The sequence below is a fragment of the Macrobrachium nipponense genome, chromosome 30 (assembly GCF_015104395.2).
Source record: "Macrobrachium nipponense isolate FS-2020 chromosome 30, ASM1510439v2, whole genome shotgun sequence".
NCBI lineage: Eukaryota > Metazoa > Arthropoda > Malacostraca > Decapoda > Palaemonidae > Macrobrachium > Macrobrachium nipponense.
Genome location: NC_087218.1, coordinates 36,273,198 through 36,288,197, shown reverse-complemented (window position 1 = coordinate 36,288,197; position 15,000 = coordinate 36,273,198). Strand labels below are relative to the sequence as shown.

At 32.5% G+C, this 15,000-nt stretch overlaps 1 protein-coding gene across 2 annotated transcripts in view; it reads left to right on the top strand.

Annotated features, from left to right (window-relative positions):
- LOC135202447 (beta-galactoside alpha-2,6-sialyltransferase 1-like) overlaps positions 1 to 15,000 on the top strand; it is a 35,549-nt gene that overhangs the window by 12,931 nt on the left and 7,618 nt on the right. For both annotated transcript variants that reach the window (XM_064231846.1, XM_064231847.1), the window contains exons 2-4: positions 1 to 39; positions 2,177 to 2,445; positions 13,350 to 13,599. The exon at positions 1 to 39 is cut by the window's left edge and continues 192 nt beyond it. In XM_064231846.1, coding sequence (XP_064087916.1) covers positions 1 to 39; positions 2,177 to 2,445; positions 13,350 to 13,599 — 558 coding nt within the window. The remainder of the gene's footprint in view (positions 40 to 2,176; positions 2,446 to 13,349; positions 13,600 to 15,000) is intronic.

Genomic DNA, 15,000 nt, shown 5'->3' with positions numbered 1-15,000 from the left:
CCAGGAACTTCACGAATCCCGTGCGCAGCAGTGACACGAGTGAGTATACTTAAGACGGATGTTATATATATTATATATATATATATATATATATATATATATATATATATATATATATATATATATATATATATATTATATTATATATATATATATAATATATATATATATTATATATATATATATATATACTTTTAGGGCATAGTTTTTCTCTTATACAATTTTCGTTAAAAGCAATTGCTTTAGTGGCATAATAAGTTTCGTTTCTTGCAGGTATCTTCATACCGACGAAGTTTTTTCTGATTCTCGTTCGTCAATTTCTGGTGAAAAATACGCAGACTTCCATCTTCCATTTATTGAATTTTATCGCGACAGCTGTTTCGCCTTATGGCATTATCAAGCGACTACTGACTTACAATCTTGACGTTGTTGTTATATTAAGCCAACACTTCTTGTTGGCACGGGCCTTTCCCTTGTTCGGCCCGTAGGTGATCTGAAAAGATTCATTAGGTTCATGGTTAGGTTTGTGAAGTTGCAAATATTTTTAGTTGTAGAGATAGGAGTGAACAGGGGAAGGATGATGATGTCAGTAAGAGAGGGCCATCATGTCATATTGAAGTAGAAGTTTGAAAAATGTAAGGCTTTCGAATATTAGAGAAACTGTGCAGGTGGGGTTGTCCAACCCTTTACTCCCTTGGGTCCCTGCGGAAGGATTTCTGTGGTAGGTAAAGTTTAGAAGAATGATAGTGGATGATGTGGATAGAGCCTTACAGTGAGGGGATGTGATGAGGGTGAATGATGTCACTTGAGCTTATTTTACCCTGCTAACAGGGACCAGACAGCGTGCCCCAACCCACCGAGAACATCGCGCCCCTTAGAAGACATGAGAGGACCCAGCGTCAGCGAGAGCCAAGTAACATCCTTGCTCAGGTTCGCCCAACACGAATCTGCAGCCGTTAACAACATAGACCATTTGGACACACACACACACACACGCTCACCCACTCAAATTTAATATTATACACATTTATGTATAAACAGAAATGATCTGACTTGTACCTTTATGCATGCTATAATATATTTGTTTTATTCCTGTATTTAGATTTCTATATTCATTTTTATTCCTGTATGTAATTTTGTAATTTTCTATTTAAAACCAACATGTAACATATTAAATTTTAAACATACATTTAAGGAAACACTAGCACATGGCATTGTATTTTGAATATTTATTTAACCACTGTTTAAACTTTCACTTTTATTGTCACAGTACATATGTCCTTATGTTCTTTGTATCCAAAACAACACCCTTAAATTGTTAGTCCCTAGACTAACCAGTACCCATACCACAAGGTCATACTTCCCACACGATGAAATAAATAGGCCGAAAGGCCAGATTGTAAGTCAGTAGTCGCTTGATAATGCCATAAGGCGAAACAGCTGTCGCGACAAAATTCAATAAATGGAAGAAGGAAGTCTGCGTATTTTTCACCAGAAATTGACGAACGAGAATCGGAAAAAACTTAGTCGATATGAAGATACCTGCAAGAAACTTATTGATGCCACAAAAGCCATTGCTTTTAACGAATATATATTAATATATATATATATATATATATATATATATATAATATATATGTATATATATAATATATATATATATATAATATATATATATATATATATATAATATAGTACATGGATATTCATTTTGTGGTTATAATAATAATGATAATAATAATAACAATAATAATTTTACTTTCACAATAACCATTATATTGATACCAATAGCTATATATATATATATATATATATACTATATATATATATATATATATAGTATATATATATATAGATATATATATAATATATAACGTATATATATATATATATAGCATCTAGAATGAAATGTACGTCTACAAGTACCACCATTTTATTATTATTATTATATTGTTATTGTTAAAAAATTCACAATCATATATCAAAATATATCTCTTTGTAAAAAACAAAACTTTCGACCACCTGAAAGTCTGTGTTTTTTATATACAAATATATTTTAATATATAATCGTGGATTTTTAACAATTTGTTCTTCGCGAGACTGAATTTCTTCTTCTTCTTATTATTATTATTATTATCCTCCCTTCTTCCTTTTACCATATTCGTGTCTACTACAGTGGGCCACGGATCAGGCGACGTGCGAGAGATCGTCGTCCGGCCCGGCCGCCCCCGCTTCCATTTCCTCCGCATGCAGCAACCGCCCACGCAGACCTCCAGCACATCCCCGACGCCCACCCCGACGCCCACGCCCACCCAGACGCCTAACCTGACCACCACGACGCCCATTCCTAGAGATCTGCTGCTGAAGATGATCGAGAAACACAAGATGGCGCTCACGGTGCATCTGCGAACTGCGCAGATGGACGGAGGGAATATTCTCTTCAAGGTGAGGCGGAGTTGGATGGAGTTTTCACTTCTCTGTTTTCTATTTCTTATCTGTTTTTGGTTTCATTTCTCGTTTTGGCTTGCTCGGGGAGTAAGCCTACAAGCTACTTTGTTGTTGTTTCTGTTCGTGTTGGGGACAGGTAACATGATGGGTCTAGGGAAGAGCCTAAAAAGTTCTGTAAAACGTGTTTCGCGTTGAGTTAAAGATACAGAAATTTCAAGATAGGATATTTATGATTTATTTGTTAGAATGATACAGTAAGAAATAAATAATGTGCATGTTAAACAGTACAGAAATATTATTTCTGATAAAATATAGCGTATTTATTTTCATTTTCGTTAGTGAAACAAGGCTGCATTTAACCATAGATTTAAGCACGTTTTCCTTTAAGTTGTTTGGAACTTAATGCTTACAACTTATGCATGAGCGGAAAATCTTGCACACGTCACTAGTAAGCTGGAGGTCGGATCACACACTGTTCTGTTTCATTGTACTTTCCTCTGTCCTAAAAACCTGTTAGCATTTTCCTATCTTATTATACTTCCCTCTGTCCTAAAAACTGTTAGAACCCCTTTCCTATCTTATTATATTCCCTCGTCCTAAAACCTGTTTTTGTTATTTATAAGATTACCAGCCATCTGTTTTTCAATGAGTAATTTTTTGGGTGGGGTTACTAGCCCCATGCTACCCATCACAGACAACTGACCTTCAAGTACTACCTGTTCATAGCTGAGGTCGACAGTGGGTCAAGGAGGGATTTATTTAGGAAACACGTTTTATGTATATATATATATATATATATATATATATATATATATATATATATATATATATATATATATATATATATATATATATATATATATATATATATATATATATATATTGTGACGAAGTGCAAAGTATCTGGTTACCATTCATCAATTGTTACCTCACAAAAGCCAGACACCTGAACCCTCATCACAGGTACTAAACGCCTGAATACTCTAAAGGCAACAGTGATCCCTTAACAACTTACCAGTATTGCAGAAAATCAGACTAAGTTTATCAAAACAGGTGTGAGGTAATCTTGTAAGTAATTCAATTAATCAAACTTTAAAAGTCTAAGTATTTCCCTGATTTCAGAAGTCTAAGTACTTCCCTGGTTCTAAGTCACTTCAAGTTAATGAAGGAAAACAGATCAATTACCACTCTATGTTTCTACCTAACATAAATGTAATCAAATGCAAATATACTGGTTAGAAATGAATACACTTATAAAAATTTTAAATAAAAAATCTATTATTAAACTCAAAATTTATAAGTGAAATTCACAATACCAGGGAAAATTACTGTTACTTGCAAACAAAGTAAAGTTTAATTAATTCTTGAATAAATTAAGTAGAATTAAATCAAAATTAATTTAACACAAAATTCAAGAAAATTAATTCAATCAAAATTCAAAAGTGTTAGGCAATAATTGAGATTTGGAAAATGATTCACAAGTGCTAAACAATAATAAAACTTGAAAAGAATTCTAAGTAAATGCAAATCAATTCACAAGTGTTAAATTTAATTAAATGTGCAACGATTAATTAATGAAAATAACTAAGTCAATAAAATTGTGAATGCAAATGAAAATACAGAAAAATGTGGAAAATATCAAAGTTTCAAAAAGTATTAATCACACAGAATATAAAATAAAAAGGCACACACTTCAATAAGAAAATGGACAAATGCACAAAACATAAAAATCACTTCAAATGAAAAAACACAAAACACAAAAATCTGCAATGTGTAAAAATGTAAATCTTTTCACTCAATACATTGTAACCATCAGTTTTTACCAAACCTTCGTAAGCATCTGTTATTAGTTATTAGTTAACTACTGTTCCTATCAGTTATTAGTTGCAACTAATAAAAATATAACACACTTTACCTTTTTGGTATACCAACTTCTTTCTTTCTTGTTGCAGCTTGTTTCACACTTTCACAAAACCAGGCGCCGTTACAACAACTATGTTTGTTCAGATTCCACAAAAAACACTAAATACTACTAAACAAACTCTAAGAAATATCAAATCTGAAATTTACAAATTACGAGTGACCATTCAATAAGTATGAAATCGTTACGTTACTATGGAGAGAGAGAGATGTGAATGGTTTGAGTCTTTAAGCCCGAATGAAAAACTTCTCCCTTACGGAAGCTGGACTGGAGATGACACAAAACGTTTTTGGCAATAATGCTTCCAGAAGCTTCGAAATCTTACGCAACTTTACATACAAAATGTGTAATCTGCACGTGGCTTTGAGAAAGACATACGTGTATGAGACCAGTCTGTTAAAAAAAGACACGTACTCGACTCAATCGACCGAAGTAGAAGTCCCTTATCTTACTTGATGACAGAATCCCAAAACACATTGAAGATTCGAGCTTGCTTATCAAACGTGTTGACAGATTTTGAAAAACAACTCTAGCTTTGAACGGACAAAGATATTCTCTCTCTTTCTACATTCTACGTTATATATATTCTTTTTATAATATGTTATGCGAAATCTGAACACACATTTAAAACATCCTATCTCTAAGCTATCTAGAAATCTGAAAAAATGTTGCCAAAATTCTACATAACATTTTATACAGTCTAAGAGGGGATATATGCATTTTGAAAGTAGCAATATATAATATATATGTATATATATATCCTATCATAAAATTCATGTATCTTTAACTCAACGCAAAACACATTTCTCAGACCTTTTTAGGCTCTTCCATAGACTTTTCCTACCCCTCAACAATAACAACAACAACAAAGTATCTCTTATAGATTAGTAATATATATATATATATATATTATACATATATTTATATATAGATATATATATATATTGAGATATATAATATTACGATAATAGTATAATATATATATACAAAATATATATATTATATAGATATAGTATTATACTATATCTCATAGTATATATATATATAAATATGTATATCTAACATATATAATATATATATCTATATATATATAAATAGATATATATAACATAAATATATTACATATGCAGAATCTACTGTGTCACTTTTTTTACCAGATACATATGCATTGTACTAGCACAATGCTCTCTTAACTTGGACGAGCAAAGCATTCAAGAAAATTATAGGATATGTGGCTATTACAGTTGCAATATATATATATACTTCTATAATATATGATATATATATATATATATATATATCAATATATTATATTTATTATATATTATATAGTATATATATCTATATTATATCTATATAATAGTAATATATATATTATATTTATATATATATCTATAATATAATATATATATTATATATTATATATATATATATATAATATAGTGTGTGTGTGGTGGGGGGGGGGGGAGGGGGTTATTTATGCATGATTTTATTGTTACAGTCTTAGGTTAGCAGGCACCGATATTTAAATCCAGAAACAAAGAAAATTTGCAACGTAAGACTTCGGAAAAAAACCACGTGGGTCTATATTTTTTTCTGAAGGTCTCTAAAACATTAATGACAGAGCCATGCTAGGTTTGGTTAGCCAATAAAATAGAAACGAAACTTAGAAGACGTTTTTAGAATGGCTGATACGTAATCTATCAAAGTCGAGCGATCCTCAGAACAGCGGAAACATACTTATCAAACAGCCGACTATTATAGGATACAGTTTAATAACGTATACTATACCGGACAGCAGTAATTTATTTAATTTTTATTACTGGTAAAATTAATATCATACTGAAATATTTATGTTAAGGCAAAGAGAAATGACGATTTTGTTCCAGCAACGTCTCTCAATATAAAAAAAAATGAAAAATTATTCCAGCGACGTCTCTAAATGAAAAAAATAAATCCAGGAACTTATCTATAATAGAGAAAATAATTCCAGAAACCTCTCAAGGAAAATGATTCCAGCAACTTATCTGCATAAAAAATAATTCCAGCGCCGTCTCTATATAAATAAAAAATTCCAGCACCTTCTCTATATAAAATAATAATTCCAGCACCGTCTCTACATAAAAAGAAATAATTCCAGCAACGTCTCTAAATAAAAATCATAATTTCAGAAACTTCTCAAGAAAAAATAATTCAATAAATGTAATTAAATTAAACAATTAATTCCAGCAACGTCTCTAATTATAAAAAATTCCAACAACGTCTATAAATAAAAACATTATTCCAGCAACATCTTTAAATTAAAAAATTTCTTCCAGCAACGTATCTAAATAAATTAACTTAATTCCAGTAACTTCCCAAGAAAGTTCGTTCTTGCAACGGATATAAATAAAAATAAAATAATTCCAACAACGTCTCTAGATAAAAATAAAATAATTCCAACAACGTCTCTAGATAAAAATAAAATAATTCCAACAACGTCTCTAGATAAAAAAACATAAGTTCAGAAACTTCTCAAGAAAAAGTAATTCAAACAATTTATCTAAATTAAACAAATATGAAATAATTCCAGCAACGTCTCTAAATAAGAAATAATTCCAGCAACGTCTCTAAATAAAATAATTTATTCCAGGAACATCTCTGAACAAAAATACTAATTCCATCAATCTAAATTTAAAAAAAAAATATATTTCGAGCAACGTTTCTAAATAAATAAAAAATAATTTCAGCAACGTTTCAAAATAAATAAAAATAATTTCAGCAACGTTTCTAAATAAATAAAAATAATTCCAGCAACGTGTCTAAAAAAAATGATAATTCCAACAGCGTCTATATATAAAATAATAAGTCCAGGAACGGCTCTTAATAAAGAATACTAATTCCAGCAACTTTTCTAACAACAACAACAACAAAATTCCAGCAACGTATCAAAATAAATAAAATAATTCCAGCAACGTCTCTATAAAAAAAATTTCCAGGAAAGTATCTTAATAAAAAAATTAATTCCAGCAATATATCTAAATAAAATAATTCCACCAACGTGTCTGAATACAAAAATAATTCCGGTAACTTAGCTAAATAAAAAAAACGTCTCTAAATAATATAAAACATTTATTCCAACAACGTATCAAAATAAATAAATAATTCAGCAATGTCTGTAAATAGAAAATATTAATAATAATAATAATAATAATAATAATAATAATAATAATAATAATAATAATAATAATAATAATAAAAATAATAGACAAAATGGTAATGAAGAACAGTAGGAGAAGGAAAACCAACCTAAGCATGGCATGGATAGACTATAAGAAAGCCTTCGACATGATACCACACACATGGCTAATAGAATGCCTGAAAATATATGGGGCAGAGGAAAACACCATCAGCTTCCTCAAAAATACAATGCGCAACTGGAATACAATACTTACAAGCTCTGGAATAAGACTAGCAGAGGTTAATATCAGGAGAGGGATCTTCCAGGGCGACTCACTGTCCCCACTACTCTTCGTAGTAGCCATGATTCCCATGACAAAAGTACTACAGAAGATGGATGCCGGGTACCAACTCAAGAAAAGAGGCAACAGAATCAACCATCTGATGTTCATGGACGACATCAAGCTGTATGGTAAGAGCATCAAGGAAATAGATACCCTAATCCAGACTGTAAGGATTGTATCTGGGGACATCAGGATGGAGTTTGGAATAGAAAAATGCGCCTTAGTCAACATACAAAAAGGCAAAGTAACGAGAACTGAAGGGATAAAGCTACCAGATGGGAGCAACATCAAAACACATAGATGAGACAGGATACAAATACCTGGGAATAATGGAAGGAGGGGATATAAAACACCAAGAGATGAAGGACACGATCAGGAAAGAATATATGCATAGACTCAAGGCGATACTCCAAGTCAAAAACTCAACGCCGAAATATGATAAAAGCCATAAACACATGGGCGGTGCCAGTAATCAGATACAGCGCAGGAATATGGAATGGACGAAGGCAGAACTCGCAGCATAGATCACACCAGGAAACATATGACCAATACACAAAGCACTACACCAAGAGCAAATACGGAAAGACTATACTAACACGAAAGGAAGAAGGGAGAGGACTACTAAGTATAGAGGACTGCGTCAACATCGAAAATAGAGCAAACGGGGCAATATCTGAAAACCAGTGAAGACGAGTGGCTAAAGAGTGCATGGGAAGAAGGGCTAATAAAAGTAGACGAAGACCCAGAAATATACAGAGACAGGAGAATGACAGACAGAACAGAGGACTGGCACAACAACCAATGCACGGACAATACATGAGACATACTAAAGAACTAGCCAGCGAGTGACACATGGCAATGGCTACGAGGGGAGAGCTAAAGAAGGAAACTGAAGGAATGATAACAGCGGCACAAGATCAGCCCTAAGAACCAGATATGTTCAAAGAACGATAGACGGAAATAACATCTCTACCCATATGTAAAGAATACTAATTCCAGCAACTTTTCTAACAACAACAACAACAAAATTCCAGCAACGTATCAAAATAAATAAAATAATTCCAGCAACGTCTCTATAAAAAAATTCCAGGAAAGTATCTTAATAGAAAAATTAATTCCAGCAATATATCTAAATCAAAATAATTCCGCCAACGTGTTTTGAATACAAAAAATAATTCTGGTAACTTAGCTAAATAAAAAAAAACGTCCTAAACTAAATCTATAAAACATTGATTCCAACAACGTATCAAAAATAAATAAAATAATTCAGCAATGTCCTGTAAATAGAAAATATTAACAATAATAATAATAATAATAATAATAATAATAATAATAATAATAATAATAATAATAATAATAATAATAATAATAATAATAATAGACAAAAATGGTAATGAAGAACAGTAGGAGAAGGAAAACCAACCTAAGCATGGCATGGATAGACTATAGAAAGCTTCGACATGATACCACACACATGGCTAATAGAATGCCTGAAATATCATGGGCGAGGAAAAGCCCATCAGCTTCCTCAAAAATACAATGCGCAACTGGAATACAATACTTACAAGCTCTGGAATAAGACTAGCAGAGGTTAATATCAGGACAGGGTATCTTCCAGGGCGACTCACTGTCCCCACTACTCTTCGTAGTAGCCATGAGTTCCCATGACAAAAGTACTACAGAAGATGGATGCCGGGTACCAACTCAAGAAAAGAGGGCAAACAGAATCAACCATCTGATGTTCATGGACGACATCAAGCTGTATATGGTAAGAGCATCAAGGAAATAGATACCCTAATCCAGACTGTAAGGATGTATCTGGGGACTCAGGATGGAGTTTGGAATAGAAAAATGCGCCTTAGTCAACATACAAAAAGGCAAAGTAACGAGAAACTGAAGGGATAAAGCTACCAGATGGAGCAACATCAAACACATAGATGAGACAGGATACAAATACCTGGGAATAATGGAAGGAGGGGATATAAAACACCAAGAGATGAAGGACACGATCAGGAAAGAATATATGCAGACTCAAGGCGATACTCAAGTCAAAACTCAACGCGGAAATATGATATAAAAGCCATAAACACATGGGCGGTGCCAGTAATCAGATACAGCGCAGGAATAGTGGAATGGACGAAGGCAGAACTCCGCAGCATAAATCAGAAAAACCAGGAAACATATGACAATACACAAAGCACTACACCCAAGAGCAAATACGGACAGACTATACATAACACGAAAGGAAGGAGGGAGAGCACTGTGGTCAATACGGAAAAACATCTGAAACAAAACCAGTGAAGACGAGCTAAGAGTGCACGGGAAGAAGACTAATAAAAGTAGACGAAGACCCAGAAATATACAGAGACAGGAGAATGACAGACAGAACAGAGGAACTGGCACAACAAACCAATGCACGGACAATACATGAGACAGACTAAAGAACTAGCCAGCGATGACACATGGCAATGGCTACAGAGGGGAGAGCTAAAGAAGGAAACTGAAGGAATGATAACAGCGGCACAAGATCAGGCCCTAAGAACCAGATAGTTCAAAGAACGATAGACGGAAATAACATCTCTCCCACCATATGTAGGAAGTGCAATACGAAAAATGAAACCATAAACCACATAGCAAGCGAATGCCCGGCACTTGCACAGAACCAGTACAAAAAGAGGCATGATTCAGTGGCAAAAGCCCTCCACTGGAGCCTGTGCAGAAACATCAGCTACCTTGCAGTAATAAGTGGTACGAGCACCAACCTGAGGGAGTGATAGAAAATGACCACGCAAAAGATCCTCTGGGACTATGGTGTCAGAACGGATAGGGTGATACGTGCAAACAGACCAGACGTGACGTTGATTGACAAGTCAAGAAGAAAGTATCACTCATTGATGTCGCAATACCATGGGACACCAGAGTTGAAGAGAAAGAGAGGGAAAAATGGATAAGTATCAAGATCTGAAAATAGAAATAAGAAGGATATGGGATATGCCAGTGGAAATCGTACCCATAATCATAGGAGCACTAGCACGATCCCAAGATCCCTGAAAAGGAATCTAGAAAAACTAGAGGCTGAAGTAGCTCCAGGACTCATGCAGAAGAGCGTGATCCTAGAAACGGCACACATAGTAAGTGATGGACTCCTAAGGAGGCAGGTTGCAACCCGGAACCCCACACTATAAATACCACCCAGTCGAATTGGAGGACTGTGATAGAGCAAAAAAAAAAATAAATAATAATAATAATAAAATAATAATAATGCCAGTAACGTATCTAAAAAAATAATTCCAGTAACGTATCTTAAAAAGTATTTCCACCAACGTATGTTTAAAAACATAATTCCAGCAACGTATCCCAATAAAAAAAATAATTTCAGTAACATATCTCAAGGAAAAAATAATTTCAGTAACATATCTCAATAAAAAAAATTATTTCAGTAACATATCTCAATAAATTAATAATTTCAGCAACATGTCTCAATGAAAAATAATTTCAGCAACGTATCTCAATACAAGAGTAATTCCGGCAACCTATCTCTTTAAAAAAATAATTTCAGCAACATATCTCTAGAAAAAAATAATTTCAGCAACCTATCTCTTTAAAAAAAAATAATTTCAGCAACATAACTCAAGAAAAAAATAATTTCAGCAACCTATCTCTTTAAAAAAAATAATTTCAGCAACATAACTCAAGAAAAAAATAATTTCAGCAACCTATCTCTTAAAAAAAATAATTTCAGCTACCTATCTTTTTAAAAAAATAATTTCAGCAACATATTTCTTAAAAAAGATAATTTCAGCTACCTATCTCTTTAAAAAAATAATTTCAGCAACATATCTATCTTAAAAAAAAATTTAAAAAAAATAATTTCAGCAAACATATCTCTTTATAATTTCAGCACCATCTCAAAAAAATAATTTTCAGCTACCTATCTTTTCAAAAAACAAAAATAATTTCAGCAACATCTCTTTAAAAAAACCTAATTTCATTCAGCAAACATATCTCTTAAAAAAATAATTTCAGCAACCTATCTCTTAAAAAAATAATTTCAGCAAACATATCTCAATAAATTTGAAAAAAAAATAATTTCACGAACCTAACCTATCTCTTTAAAAAAAATAATTTCAGCAACCTATCTCTTAAAAAAACTAATTTCAGCAACACATCTCAAGAAAAAAATAATTTCAGCAACCTATCTCTTTAAAAAAAATAATTTCAGCAACATGTCTCAAGAAAAAAATAATTTCAGCAACCTATCTCTTAAAAAAATAATTTCAGCAACACATCTCAATAAAAGAGTAATTCCGGCAACCTATCTCTTTAAAAAAAATAATTTCAGCAACATATCTCAAGAAAAAAATAATTTCAGCAACACATCTCAAGAAAAAAATAATTTCAGCAACACATCTCAAGAAAAAAATAATTTCAGCAACATATCTCAAGAAAAAAATAATTTCAGCAACATATCTCAAGAAAAAAATAATTTCAGCAACATATCTCAAGAAAAAAATAATTTCAGCAACATATCTCTTTAAAAAAATAATTTCAGCAACATATCTCTTTAAAAAAATAATTTCAGCAACCTATCTCTTTAAAAAAATAATTTCAGCAACATATCTCTTTAAAAAAATAATTTCAGCAACCTATCTCTTTAAAAAAATAATTTCAGCAACATGTCTTAATGAAAAATAATTTCAGCAACGTATCTCAATAAAAGAGTAATTCCGGCAGCCTATCTCTTTAAAAAAAAATAATTTCAGCAACATATCTCAAGAAAAAAATAATTTCGGCAACATATCTCAAGAAAAAAATTATTTCAGCAACCTATCTCTTTAAAGAAAATTATTTCAGCAACGTATCCCAATAATAGAATAATTCCGGCTACCTATCACTTTAAAAAAATAATCTCAGCAACCTATCTCTTTAAAAAAAATAATTCCAGCAACGTTTCTCAATAAAAAAATAAATTCAGCAACGTTTCTCAAAAAAAAAATCCCAGCAACGGTATCCCTCCAAATAAAGGAATAATTCCAGCAAACGTTCTCAAACAAAAATTCCCAGTAACTATCTAAACCAAAAAAATTTAAAAAAAATTCCAGTCACTAAACAAAAAAATAATTCCAGTCACATCTCTAAATAAGAGTTTGATTTCAGCAACGTATGTCAATAAAAAAAAAATTCCATAATGTATCTCAATAAAAAAAATTCCAGGGACACATCTCAATAAAATAAAAATACCGTTAGCGGCGTAACTCAATTAAAACATCCCATCAACGTATCTTATTAAAAAATATAGTTCCAGGACGTTTTTCACAAAAATCCAGTAACGTTTCTACATTAAAAAAATAATTCCAGAAACTTTAAAAAAATTCCAGGTACCTCTCTAAATAAAAATAATTCATTCTAGCAACATATCTAAGTTATAAAAAAAAATTCCAGCAACGTCTCTAAATAAAAAAAAAAATTAATTCCAGCACGAGAACAGATACGGAGTGAAGTTCCGGGGACGCAGGATACAAGGAAACCCGGACAAGGACAAACTCCTGTGCGAGCTGAAGGGAACCGAGGTTCGTTCCCTCCGCGACGGGGACGAGCCCTTCACCTCTCAGGGCGTCGCCAAACACTTCCCGAGCACGAATCTCCTCGAAGGGCGCCACTTCAACACATGCGTCGTCGTCTCCAGCGCGGGTTCTCTCAAGGGATCGAGGTTGGGCAATTTCATAGGTGAGGAAATAGAATACGTTTTTAAATATCTATCTATCTATCTATCTAAATACACACACACACACACACACACACACACACACACACACACACACATATATATATATATATTTATATATATATATATATATATATATATATATATATATATATATATATATCATTCGAGCTACAAATGTCCTTTAATATCTAATTCGCTCTACCTCAGAATTGATATATTTTCATATATGTACCGAAGGGGAATTTTTAGTTGATAATAATTTCGTCCCCTCATGGATCGAACCACCGTTCAACGGACAGGCACGAAATCAGGACCGACATTGACGTTACTGATTCTTCTTAGCCGAATCGGTAACGTCAATGTCGGTCTTGATAGTGCTTGTTCGTTGGACGGTGGTTCGATCCATGAGGGGACGAAATTATTATCAACTAAAAATTCCCCTTCGGTAACAGTTAGCCGAATCGGTTAACGTCAATGTCGGTCCTGATTTCGTGCCTGTCTGTTGGACGGTGGTTCGATCCTATGAGGGGACGAAATTATTATCAACTAAAAAATTCCCCTTCGTACTAAATGAAAATATATCAATTCGAGGTAGAGCGAATTAGATATTAAAGGACATTTATAGCTCGAATGATTTATATGAATCACGGTGATGTGATAATATTCTATATATATATATATATATATATATAATATAATATATATATATATATAATATATAATTATATATATATATATTAATAAGCGAGATCTCCTCTTTCCGTATTCACCTTTGCTCCCTCTCACTTCCTAATGAACACAGTATTCTTTGGAAACTTGAATGTCAAGAAAACAACAGCAATAATAATAATAATAATAATAATAATAATAATAATAATAATAATAATAATAATAATAATAATAATAATTACGTGATTTAGGCTATGAAGCGAATCACTGGATCACTCTCGCTATCCAGCCCTTAGTTCCAGAAAACAAAGGACGTGACGCACAAGGACTTTAAGGTTGAACTGGGAGAAAAAAAACCCTTCAGTTGTACAAGGACGAGTTAGAGAGGTTGGAAAAAAAAGGAAATTGAAATAAAAAGGCTACAAAGGGGTTACAGCTACGGGCAAAAGGGGCGCCACAAACACCATATAGCAATGCCTACGGAGCACCACCTAAGGTGAACTGACGGCAATAACCCTCTGGGGAGGCTTTCCCATAGAATGTTTGACTAGACCTATGTCAAGATCACCCTTAAAGACAGGATTTATATATTTTGTTATTCAGATAATATATCTGACGAAGGAATCGTCATATTGTTATAACATATTGCTGACGTAATTTACACCACTTTACCAAACTCTGACGAAGGAATCGCTATATTGTTATAACATAATGCTGACGTTGTTTATACC